The sequence below is a fragment of the Diabrotica virgifera genome, chromosome 1 (genome assembly GCF_917563875.1).
Source record: "Diabrotica virgifera virgifera chromosome 1, PGI_DIABVI_V3a".
NCBI lineage: Eukaryota > Metazoa > Arthropoda > Insecta > Coleoptera > Chrysomelidae > Diabrotica > Diabrotica virgifera.
In genome coordinates this window covers 157,010,394-157,023,209 of record NC_065443.1, presented here as the reverse complement: position 1 = coordinate 157,023,209, position 12,816 = coordinate 157,010,394, and the positions used below count along the sequence as shown (strand labels likewise).

General features: G+C 29.8%; 1 protein-coding gene across 1 annotated transcript; it reads right to left on the bottom strand.

Moving 5' to 3' along the window:
• Positions 1-1,063: 1,063 nt before the first annotated feature.
• LOC126878786 (nucleolus and neural progenitor protein-like) lies at positions 1,064-11,950 on the bottom strand. The gene is made up of 2 exons (XM_050641681.1): positions 11,727-11,950; positions 1,064-2,047 (listed from the first exon to the last, which is right to left on the bottom strand). The coding sequence occupies exons 1-2, from the start codon at positions 11,797-11,799 to the stop codon at positions 1,125-1,127; spliced, it is 996 nt and encodes a 331-aa protein (XP_050497638.1). The 5' UTR covers positions 11,800-11,950; the 3' UTR covers positions 1,064-1,124.
• Positions 11,951-12,816: the final 866 nt, after the last annotated feature.

The window sequence follows — 12,816 nt, the reverse complement described above, 5'->3', positions numbered from 1 at the left end:
GATATACTACGATTAGTTTAAAAATCGACTTGTCCGAGCGTTTTGCTTATATTCTTAAAATAAACAAGTTAACAGGGGGAGGGGGCAACACTTATTCCACCGCACTGTATTATTAGAGCCAGCTAATAAACTGTGGCAACATGACTCAGATGCCATTGCTTGTCAGTGCTGCCCAGCCTAGCTTGCAACTCGTGTGTCTATTATTTTGTATTCTTGGTGTTTAGAGTTATAATAAACTTTGTGAGTTTCCATTGCTCTCTAGTGATATTCTGACAGTCCTATACTATATTTTGTGAATTTAGTAAAAATTGCGCGTTCGTTACAGTAGTTGTACCAGAACATCATGGGAAATCCAAAGACATCTCACCAAGGAAAATAGCAGAAATACAAACTTTAATATTCAATACTAATCACTCCAACAGAAACATAGCATCCATTTCTAAAGTTTCAAAGGCAACGTGGACTGTATAAAGAAAAAACGTACATACCATTATTAAACAAAAGTAAAATTTTCTGAGGTGGCTCTAATAATATGATCACCCACTGTAAGATTAAATGAAATTAAAAAAATTTAATTAAATTAAATAAAATTATATGAAATAAGTAAAATTAAATAAAACTCAATAAAATTAAATAGGATTATATAAAATTAAATGAAATAAAACTATATAACATTAACTAAAATTAAATCAAATAAATAAAATCGAATCAAATCCAAAGAAGTATTCACTTCTGTCGGCACTGCCAAGCAAGTACTACGCTCTTTTTTTTATTTAAACATTTATATTTTTACATATTTTTCTTTGACCCTAAAAAACATTTCAAAAGTTTTATTCGCCGTTTTCTTGAAATTTGTAAAAAATTTAATTGAAAAAGTTTAATATTGTTTGATGTAAGAACTCGTCGTAAATTTTTCGAGGAAAATCTAAACCGAAGATTCTGTCACTGACAAGAGTTATTTGTAAAATGTTCTAAATGGATTTGATAATTCCTGCTTCTTTATTGTATAGGATTACTTTCTAAAAGAGATTTTGTGTCAGATTCGTCAATGGTTAATCAATGCTTTAAAACGTACATAATTTTAATAATTCATTTAATAACATCAAAGTATCTTGAATAATTAATTAGGTACTATCATCAAAATATCCTGATTTACGCTTCCGTTTCTGCTTCTTTGTTTTAAATCGTCCTTTCTTGTCGTTTCGATTGGTTTTGGACATTATCCTTTTTCTTTTTTTAACGGGAGGCGCAATATCATCTATTTCTATGACAACTCCTGGATCATCATCATCATCCTCTATTTTAAATGTAGTAACTGGTGTTATTACTTCTAGATCTTTATCGTCCTTTTCTTGTATTAAAATATATTCATCACAAAACTCTATATCGCTATCATCATCTACCAAATCGAAAAATTTCATGATCTCCGAAGTTGGTAGGGAATGCTCGATTATCTGAATATCATCATCCAGCCAACTGATATTCAACCATTCTTTGAGATCATCTGGTAGTATATAACCTTGCGGCAACCACTTCTTTGACGGTAAAAGCATTTTGGAGAACCCTATCAACTTTTTGTAGAATTCACATAGCTGATTTACTGTAAATTTGGCTAAAATATATATCCTCGAGACAATACTATACACAATCAAGGCAAGTTTCCAAAATTGTCCAATTTTAATTCTAACAAGTAAAAGGTCTGCAGCCTCCTTACATAAATCCACCATTTTTTCTAGTAATTTTGTAGCACCCTGTACTCGAATAAGTATATAATCTAGCAAATTTCTGGATGGTAAACGAGTATCTGGTTTATATCTTCTTGGAATAAGTTCTGAAAATCTGTCTACGTATTGTGCAAGATTCATATTAAAATAGACTTTAAGACACTTGTAAATTCTTTCTAAATATTTAAAATCCTTGGATGTACGAAACTTCTGTTTCATTCGATAAACTATTCTTGATAACACCAAATATTCTGCTTCCATGTGTCTATCCTTCTTAAAAAATCCCTTGAACTCATGGCATATATTGGTTAAACCATCTAAATCTGAAAAAAAAATTGCCAATAAATCACTGGGAGGTCTAGGTACTACTTTTATATAGTACGTTCACTCTAACTTTTCCCATGCACAGAATTATTCACGAACTACTTTTTATACTGGTTCTCTTTTTAACTCACAGAAATTCGTATCGCAAAATTAAGCCGCTTCTCCATAGAAATCACAATAACAAGGATAAACAATATTGAATGTAAAAGACAATGTCTTTGATAGCTTATGAATTTTGACGTTTATAACTTTTTCAATGAACAGTTTTTTGATTTATTTGCTTTTATTGTTTATTTGGTTTTATAAATCAATAAAGTTTTATTTATCTATCAATAAAGTTTATTTGGTTTTATATTTATAAATAATTACACTTTTATAAAAAAGAACTTTTTTATAATAAAACCTTTTTATTATTTACAAGAATATAAAATTATTTAACGATAAACGATTTAACGATAAAATGCTTAAAATTCCAAAAATTATACTCTAATAAAAATAGTTATTTTATGAAACAGTTCGTTAAGTATGCTTTTTGCGAACGCACGCGATATTTAGAGTACGAGCGACAACGGAGTGAGTGCTATAAATCGCGTAAGTTCGCAAAAAGTACTTCACGTACAGTTTCATACAATATTTTATCTACGATAAACAAATATAAAAACTGTAACTCTTCGTCACTGGAATTCATTTCTATTCTACAATTTTTAGAACTTTGACATTTAAAAATTCTAACTACTTTCAAACCACAAAACTGTCAAAACTTTTGTTGTAATTCATTGGTCATACTGTCATCACCATGACAACGCGAAAGATAAGGATTGCGACCATGACAACGCGAAAGTTAAAAACAGTGCGAAAAAGTAAATCCCATTTAAAATACATTGTTACTTCACGCACACTTTAAATCCTTCACGCACTGCTATCTATAATGACAGTTTTCACAAACTAAAAACTTATACATAATATGACATAGAGTAGAAAAAGTACTTTTTATAATATCACGGTTTTGTTATTGTACATGTACATATTTATGTAGGGCACAACATATTTGAAAAGAATAATTAACATATAAAATATAAATTTTTAGTAGATGTATTAACTGTTATTTATAATTATGTTTCCAAAAATTACACTAGTATAAAATAGTATTTTTTAAAATACCAAATACCACTGTTGTTTAAAATGGGATATATAATTTTAAGTATATAAAGTTTTAATTATTTATTAAAACAAGTAAAAAAAGATACGCAACAGCCGGGTTCCAACTGGGGACCTCTCGATCTGCAGTCTAATGCCACTTAGGCACCATCAACTTGTAGATATCGATTTATTAACGTACTTTAAAATATCATTGCAGTAGTCACATTTTTAAAATAGTTTGAAATTAAAAAAAAAATGATTTATCCATACAGCGTGATTGGTCAGTAAAGCTTTGTAGATCCATTATAAGTAATAGATAGTAATAAAAGTTAATAACAAAAATTGTAGCCAACTTTGATTACATATTGATAATCAATAATCGTAAATTGTAAGTTTTAGACAATTATTCAGTCATGGCTTACTTAAAATTTGGAAAGATTTAGACCCGTAATTATTAATAATTTTGCTCTGAAAAATGAAAATATCTCGAAAACTAATAAATTTACACATAGGGAATATTATGCAAAAATTATAGTATGGTAATGGTACTTTTCGATAATGATATAAAATACAGGGTATTCTATTAGGTCTGGATCCCGCGTATGAAAAAAAAGTTGATTAATAGCAAGCTGAAAATTTGTTAATAGCTTAAGGGCGTCTAGATGGATAAACTTTGATATATGGGAACACTGGAACAGGGGCAGTTTTAATTGTGGAACAGGTTAAACATTTGGAACGGTCACACCACAAAAACGGCACATTTATTTTGTCCGACAGAACAGACTTAAACTCTCCGAACAGAGATTAAACTCTCATGTAAAAATCAGACTGCTATTTATCACCAAATGGGCGTTTTAATGAGTGGAACATTTAGAATATGTCAAATGACAGAAATTATGACAGGTGATAAATAGCAGTCTGATTTTTGCATGAGAGTTTAATCTCTGTTTGGAGAGTTTAAGTCTGTTCTGTCGGACAAAATAAATGTGCCGTTTTCGTGGTGTGACCGTTCCAAATTTTTAACCTGTTCCACAATTAAAACTGCCCCTGTTCCAGTGTTCCCATATATCAAAGTTTATCCGACTAGACACCCTTAAGCTATTAACAAATTTTCAGCTTGCTATTAATCAACTTTTTTTTCATACGCGGGATCCAGACCTATATTTAAAATTACTGAGAAAATAATGTACTTGCGTTTTGTCTCACCCTGTATTAAATATAAACAAAATTAGCAAAACAAACATTTACGAAAATTTTGACAATAAATAAAAAAATATGACGTCAATAAACCATTGACCTTGTGCTTGCTTTTATTTATACAGGTAGTTAAACTTGTTACGATTTTCATATAAAATTGGTTATAACTTTATAAATATCCCGTATAACATACCAAACCTTTATATTTTTGTAATCGAAAAGTTATGAGGATTACGAATATAAAATAAAATACAGGGTGTTCTATTTAAAAAAAAAAAAACATAAGTTTGGTCTGCCACTATTTTATCGAACACCCTGTAACATTCTAGCTAATTTTGTAATGTGGAGCTCAAAGTTCGCTACAATTTTTGTTATTAAGTATTATCGCTATCTATTACTATAACGAATCTACGGAGCTTCACCCCACTAATAATTAATCACCCTGTATAATAGCAGTTAAATATTGCATTGTTAGCTAGTTCTAAGCTATCCTGAAAATTTCAGGTGTCTAGGTAGCCTAGAACTATTTTTAAAATGGATTACAAAATTTGCGGAGTCCGTGACACCAACCAAGCCAAGTATATAAAAAGATTTTAAAAATATATATAATATTTCAGTTAAATAAAGAACAGTTATTATACTGACTTTTGGGTCCCCAGACAAAGACAAATATATCGAGGGGTTCGAGCGAAAACCCCATAAATACCAAAATTATGAAATCCGGTATTTTTATTTCTGCTGTAGTAAAAACACGTCTCCTACCACTGGTAAATGCTATTATTTGATATTAACATTTTTAAGCACAATAACTAATAAAAACCAAACATGGTAAAAACCGTTAGCTCATATTTTCAAATAACACCAACCCGAAATACAGGGTGGTGAATCGGAAAACGGGCCATAGGAAACTCAATGTAAAGTTTAAACTGTTGAATTCCTGCTTTCCTAATTATGTTACATCAAAAGTCATGAGAAGTTATTTGTAGAGGATTGAAATCTGGATTAAAAACAGAAGTTACAATTGTTCTACGATTTAAACACATTCCAAAATTTTGAAAAATATAATGTATTTACCGCAGTAGGTATGTGTGGGCATGTTAGGCCACACGTTACTATTTAACTGACAGTCGAGCACACTATTGGCTGAAGAAAATATCTTTATTATTAATACTTTCTCCTTAACTGAGGGTATCTGATCAACTTTATTGTGTTTTAAACAATAAATGATAAAATAAATATAGAAATTGACAGTTCAAATTGTTAATACAGTGCGTCCATAAAGTAATGCATAAATTCGTTATTTCGTAAACCGACGACTTTAATGAAAAATCCCGAAACAGGTCGATTTTTATTTTTAAATTATGTTTTTTTGGAATATATATCATACTAGTGACGCCATCCGTCTGGGCGTGATGACGTAATCGATGATTTTTTTTAAATAAGAATAGGGGTCATGTGATAGCTCATTTGAAAGTGTATTCAATTCTCCATTCAATAATGTAAACATTAACATAATTATTTATACAGAGTGTTCAAAAAACATTTTTTAAATTAAAATAATTGAGACAAAAAGAAGAATGTATGTAATTTATTTAATTCAAAATGCGTTTTACTACTGTCAGAAAACAGAAAAAAAAATTATTTGACAAATAAACATTGATTTTCGCTTAAACGAAATGTTCAAACTGGCAAGAGGCAAGTGCGGGACAGCTTTAACATTGAATTTAAGCGAAAAACAATAATTATTTGTCAAATAAACACTTTTTTCCTGTTTTCTGACAATATTAAAACGTATTATAAATTAGATAAATTACATACATTCTTCTTTTTGTCTCAATTATTTTAATTAAAAAAATGTTTTTTTGAACACCATGTATAAATAATTATGTTAATGTTTATATTATGGAATAGAGAATTGAATACCCTTTTAAATGAGCTATCACATGACCCCTATTCTCATTAAAAAAATTATCGATTACGTCATCGCGCCCAGATGGATGACATCACTAGTATGAAATATATGCCAAAAAATCGGAAATTAAAAATAAAAATCGACCTGTGTTGGGATTTTTCCTTAAAGTAGCCGGTTTACGAAATAATGAATTTATGCGTTACTTTATGGACGCACTGTATAATAAATTCATTGTCACCGAATGCAATCCTATACACATTATTGCACTGTGTGTGGCGTTACTTTGGCGTATTTCTCTGAAAATTGTATTATATTTTTACAAAATTTTAAATAATTATTGTTCGTAGAACAATATTAACAGTTGTTTTCAATACAGATTTCAATTCTTTACAAATAGTTTCTTATGACTTTTGATGTAAAATAATTAGGGAAGCAGGAATTCAACAGTTTAGAATTTTACATTGAGTTTCCTATGGCCCATGTTCCAATTCACCATCCGGTATACCTTTACTGATAAAAATACTTTGTTGTACATATTTATTCATAATATGAGAATCCGCTAGAATCATTTATCTTATTTTTCCTGTGTAAAGTTACCAACTTTATTAGAAATATTTTTTAAGTTAAAAACTGGTAATTAATTTTATCGGAGATGAAGATTACAAAATTGTTCATTTTGACAAAATATATTCAAGCGAAAATCCGATAAAGAATTTTAGAATATGATAGTTTATTAAATTTCAGCACACTTTTTTCCTGCGAAAACCCAGTAAAAGATGGCGTAAATTGACAATTGAATATCACGAAAACAAAAAAAAAAAGCGGTTAGAATGGGGCTATATTTATAATGAAAAACAAACTCGGAGCTTCCAAGGTACCACAGCAAATCAAGGTACCACAGCAAATACTGAAAAGTTGTCTGAAGACTATTGAAACTCTGTAGAAATTACTGGAATCTAGTAGTAGTAGTTTAGTCTAGAAAATTTTTTATTTTGTACAATATAGGTAACTGTTAAACTAATTAGGACAAGACTTGTCCCTAAAACTTCCCAAAGAAAGGAACGAACATTTAGTAAGAAATGTTTCTTTCCACTAACTTACCATGAATGAATTTCAGTGTGACAAAAGTTTTTTAAAAAACGCTGTGTATATTCTCAAATGATATAATAAATGCTGTAGCTAACAGTGATTCTATACTGGATGATATTACAAAGAGGACAATAGCGGAAAACGGAAACCAATTAATAAAAATGTCAGAAGATATTGGTTTTAATTAAAAAAAAAAACTCCTACTCTACGGCCTAAAAGGCTAAAACAAATTTCATCCCAAAAAGCAACCATACACTTACCAACTCCGGGCAATTTACCAAAGTTGTATAAAAGTATCTTTCCAATAAGTGAAGCAAAAAAAAACCGACTTGATAAAGATGTGTCAAGAAAATATTTTCCGGAAGAGTTGCATGCTTGAATAACAAATTTTATAACCGGTAATTATATCGTAGATCGAGTTCCAGACGTAATGATGTGAGAAGAATCGGAAGAAAACACATTTTACCTTTTAATTTTCTAAAAAGAATGCAGATTTATTTATTTTTGTTGGAATAATATATATTTAACTTTTATTTTATAATTAAAAAAATTAAAAATAAAAACCAATAAAGTCAAATGTTATACTCATCCAACGAGGTAAAACCCGATAAATATCACGTTTTATTTTTTTTTTGTAAAGACGTTTTTATAAATTAAACTTAAATAAATCATTCTAACTAAATATTAAATTCTCTACCATTTGGATATAACAAATATTTGATAAAACTTCCTATGACGATTTTAAATCTTCTTCAAACTTCCAAAAATCTTTAATCGCGATTAACAATGGTTTTGTTAGCTATCGGGTTTTCGCTCGAACCCCTCGATATCAGTGTCATAGTGTTGATAACTCAATTTGTGGAAAATTTGTATTTCCCTCGATAGTTTCGTATTTCTCAACCTTGGGTAATATTAAACCTTCTTAACAATAGTAACTTTGTTGTTGTGACTTTTTTTAAAATTTATTTATTACAGTTCTATATTTATCTTTTACACCATCTACTAGTGTAACCTGTTACCCTTTATTTAAAAACCCAGGTACATTCATAGACCTAAATACTTGGATAATCCATTGGCATATAAAGAAAAACTCGCACTTAAATCAAAGAAATACAACAGTATTATACCAATAGTAAAAAAATATGTACCTCCTGCTTATCTTCCCTTTTTCGACGCTATTACACGAGAACAAATTGATGCAGATAGTGATTATGACTAAAATACACTATATTTACCCACCATTTTGTATTTTATGTAAAAATCACATAATTTTTGTAATGTGTTACTTTAAAATATACAGTAGAACCCCGAAAATCCAAACCCCGCTAATCTGAACCAAACGAAGGTGAAAAAAATTAAAAAATTCAAGACAAAAACTTAAGAACATGTTTATTATACAGAGTATAACCAGAAAATTGAACAATGTAGGATTAGTGGGACTTCGACATTTAAAATTTCTTAAAAATAAATACAGTAGAGCGTCGATAATCCGAACCCTGGTAATCCGAACGATCGCTAATCCGAACGCAAAAAAAAATTATAAAATTAAAAAATATGATCACGGACCGAATTTTTGGAGTTAATATATGATAATATGGGCAAAATATGACCGCGGATTTTTGTTTTGTTTATGCAGAAATACATACAATATATCTGTTTATTATGCAGGTGTTTTATTCCTTGTAACTAAAACGTATGTACATATTATGTACTATGTTTATGAGCTTTGTATGTATTTTGAACATATGTTCGATAATCCGAACAATTTGATAATCCGAACTACCCCTGTACCAATTAGTTCGGATTATCGACGCTCTACTGTACGTACTTTATATGTAGTGCTTATAAAGGTTAAACATAAATTTACCTCGGTCTTCTCGTAGTCAACTTGAGTCCAAAAATATTGTCCAAACTCTTGCGAGAACCTTTTGCGACTTAAAATGAACGACAATGAAAGCTTTGAATTACTAGTTAGGCTAACTTTCGGATAATCCGAACTTTTCGGAATCCGAACAGGCTGTCCCTCCCAATTAGTTCGGATTTTCGGGGTTCTACTGTACTACTATTTTTTGTATTTACCTACTTGATATTTTAGTCTTTTCCTTAAATTTTCAGTTTTTTTAGATTGTGGGAGCAAAAACCGTCCACATGGAAATTTAAAAAAAAAATTTTAACTTTATTTTCAAAAATTCAAATTTAAAAAGTACTACATATAAAAGCCTTTGATTTCTGTTTTCCACAGAAAATATAAAATTATTAAATGTTATAAAACTATGTGAAACGTTTTTTTTCATTTTTCTCAAAACTATAAGAACTGCACGTAGCCGATGTTTGCACCGGGGTCTTCAATTGTATGTTTTAAATTATACCTAATTATTTTGTAAAATGGGTTCGCTGATGAAAAAAATAAATAAATGAACTTGATTGGCATCTATATCACAGATGGTTCACAGATGACAGTTAATAAACTTTTTTTGGTACACAGGATCCAGGCCTATTAATATACTAGTTCTTGCTTCACATGCCCCCAGAGATAATTTATAGTGTATTCTGTCAATGCGTCACATGCTGCATATTTATGGCATGTGTTCATGTCATACAAATATCCTTTTTATTACTACCGCACGATGTGACGTTTTTGACAAATTTTGCTGCAGCATAGTTGAACAATTACACACATGCCCTTGGGGATACGTGACACAGTCAAAGTGTTATCAATAACACCTTGAATCATAAATGAATAATTAATGTAAAGGATTATGTAAACATAATAGAAATATAGTTGCATACATAAAGGAAAAAAATAATCAAGGTAGAAAAGGCTAGGGTGTTTGGTAAAGAATGGGCCATAGCTTAACCTCAGGTTCCTGAGGTTAAAATAGGCCGATTTAAGCTTACTTACCTTAGTACAAAGTTTGTAATAACCGAGATACAGGGTGTCAAAGTTAAACTTTTTTTTATTTATTATTGAATATTTCCTGACAGGTATGAGATAACAACATGAAATTTGGTATGTGGGGGTTTTTTGGGTCGAGAAAAGAGAAAACTAAATTGCCTACCAAAAATTATGTATTGCCCAGAGGGCGCCACATACGCCTTTCGGCACTCATTTATTACATTCAATTTTTTTTTATCCCTCACTCGGTGTAATTTTGACATTTAAATTATTATTCTACTATTAGTTTTACTTAAAAAAGGTATACTTCTTTCATCTCCCTAAACTCAACCGTTTTCGAGATAAATGCATTTTAAATCTGCGATACACCATCATTTTTAGCATAATATCATTGTAGTTCCACCCGGAAGATAACTTAAAACCATAATAATTGTGCCTGTTCTCAAATGTATGTCATTCCATAGCAAATTCCATTTGAAGAAATTTGTGATACATTTTTGGATAATTTTATGGTTTTAAGTTATTTTTCGGGTGTAACTACAATGATATTATGCTAAAAATGATGGTGTATTGCAGATTTAAAATGCGTTTATCTCGAAAACGGTTGATTTTAGGGAGATGAAAGAAGTATACCTTTTTTAAGTAAAACTAATAGGAGAATAAACATTCTAATGTCAAAATTATACAGAGTGAGGGATAAAAAAAATTGAACGTAATAAATGAGTGCTGAATGGCATACGTGGCACCCTCTAGGCAATACATAATTTTTGGTAGGGAATTTAGTTTTCTCGACCCAAAAACCCCCACATACCAAATTGCATGTTGTTATCTCATACCTGTCAGGAAATATTCAATAATAAAAAAAAAGTTTAACTTTGACACCCTGTATTTCGGTTATTATAAACTTTGTACTAAGGTAAGTTAGCTTAAATCAGCATATTTTAACCTCAGTAACCTGAGGTTAAGTTATGGCCCATTCTTTACCAAACACCCTGTACTTGGTAAGTATAACTAGGTACATTAAAAAGAATTTTGCAAATAAATTTCATCACTGCAACTTTGGTAGGCATTCTCCACTGAGTAGAATCATTCTGAATGGAAATCATTCTGACTTCGATTTGTTGCTGTGCGCTTCTGAACACAATTGTAGACAATTTGTAAAAAATGTTTGTAATTTAGGTGATTTATATTGTTATGTGCTTTATCTTATTTAATATTTGTTTTTTCTATATGGCTGCATCGCCAATTTTTGTCATATTCACTATAATTATTTATGTTTAATGTATCACTAGATAATAAATATTGTAATATTTTATGTATATATTTAAATTGGGTAGTATCCCGTCAATAAATAAATAAATTTTTAACAATAAAAAAACATATTCCATATTTTTATGCAAACTATTATACATTGTTAATAACAAATATAAATATAGTATCATACCTAGATCAAGATTCACAGCTTTAAATGTAGAAATTGCTGGATATGGTAAAAATTTTGAATTCCAGGCATCCATGTTCGTTTAATAATTATATTCTATATTATAATTATATAGCAGCTTTTTCATAAAAGCAATATTTTTAGAATCTCATTTAGTCAAAATAAAAGCAAAATTTTAGGTTAAGGTTAAGCTAAAAGAAGGTTTTGTTCTTCTTCTCTTTGATTTTATGGCATAAAGCACAGCCTCCTGAGCCTCCTTAACCTCACGGAGGCCTCCGTACAATGTTGCCAGGTCTGGTGAAAATTCACCAGATTTGGTGATTTTTTAACCCATTTGGTGATATAGTGAAAACTTTTTTAAAAAGCTTAATATCTGGTGATTTTTTTACCTTATCTATATTATAATTTTTTTTTATTTAAAAAGTACGATTATATGTTTGTTATTCGTTATTAAGAATTGCCTAATATTCATATCATACAAAAAGTCTAATTTGTAATATAAAATGATCCGCCTCTGCATGTGGTGTTCAACCCGAACCGGGGATTTCCCGAAGTTTACACTACTCTTGCGGGTGTTCATGCACTTCCAATAATTTATGTCTTGGTTTTATAACAAACCAGTTCAGTTGTTAATATTAACAATCGTGATATGAACATATCAATTTTAAATTTATCAGTTTTATCTTTCTTGTGTCAGCTAGTCAGCTGTAGAGTTTTAAGTGATTACTGTTCTTTGTATTTTGTGTTTTGTCACGTTTTGTGTTGGTTTGATCATCTAAAATCTTAAAGGTTATTAGGAACTATTTTTTCAATTTTAATTTGTATTAAAATTTTGGTAGCATGAGCAAAATTACTAGGTTTTCAACAAACGAATTTTGTATAACACCCCGCTCGACGAGGGTGATCTGTCAGGCCAAGTTTAAGACATAAAACGTTAAGTTTTAAATAATCTACATTGTTGTCGGGATTTTCAGTACCTCTCATAAAAATGAACACCTACATTTTACATTATATTTTACAAAAAAAATCGTTTTACTTTTATTCTAATTGTTTTATTAGGTTTGTTCCAACCCTTCATATTATTACCGTTCAA

Bases quoted from the DNA above. Each gene is read 5' to 3' on its own strand.
- LOC126878786 (XM_050641681.1), bottom strand. From the start codon at position 11,799: ATGGATGCCTGGAATTCAAAATTTTTACCATATCCAGCAATTTCTACA. The intron at 2,048-11,726 runs GTATGATACTAT...TTTTTTTTTCAG, and splicing joins AGCTGTGAATCTTGATCTAG to ATTTAGATGGTTTAACCAAT.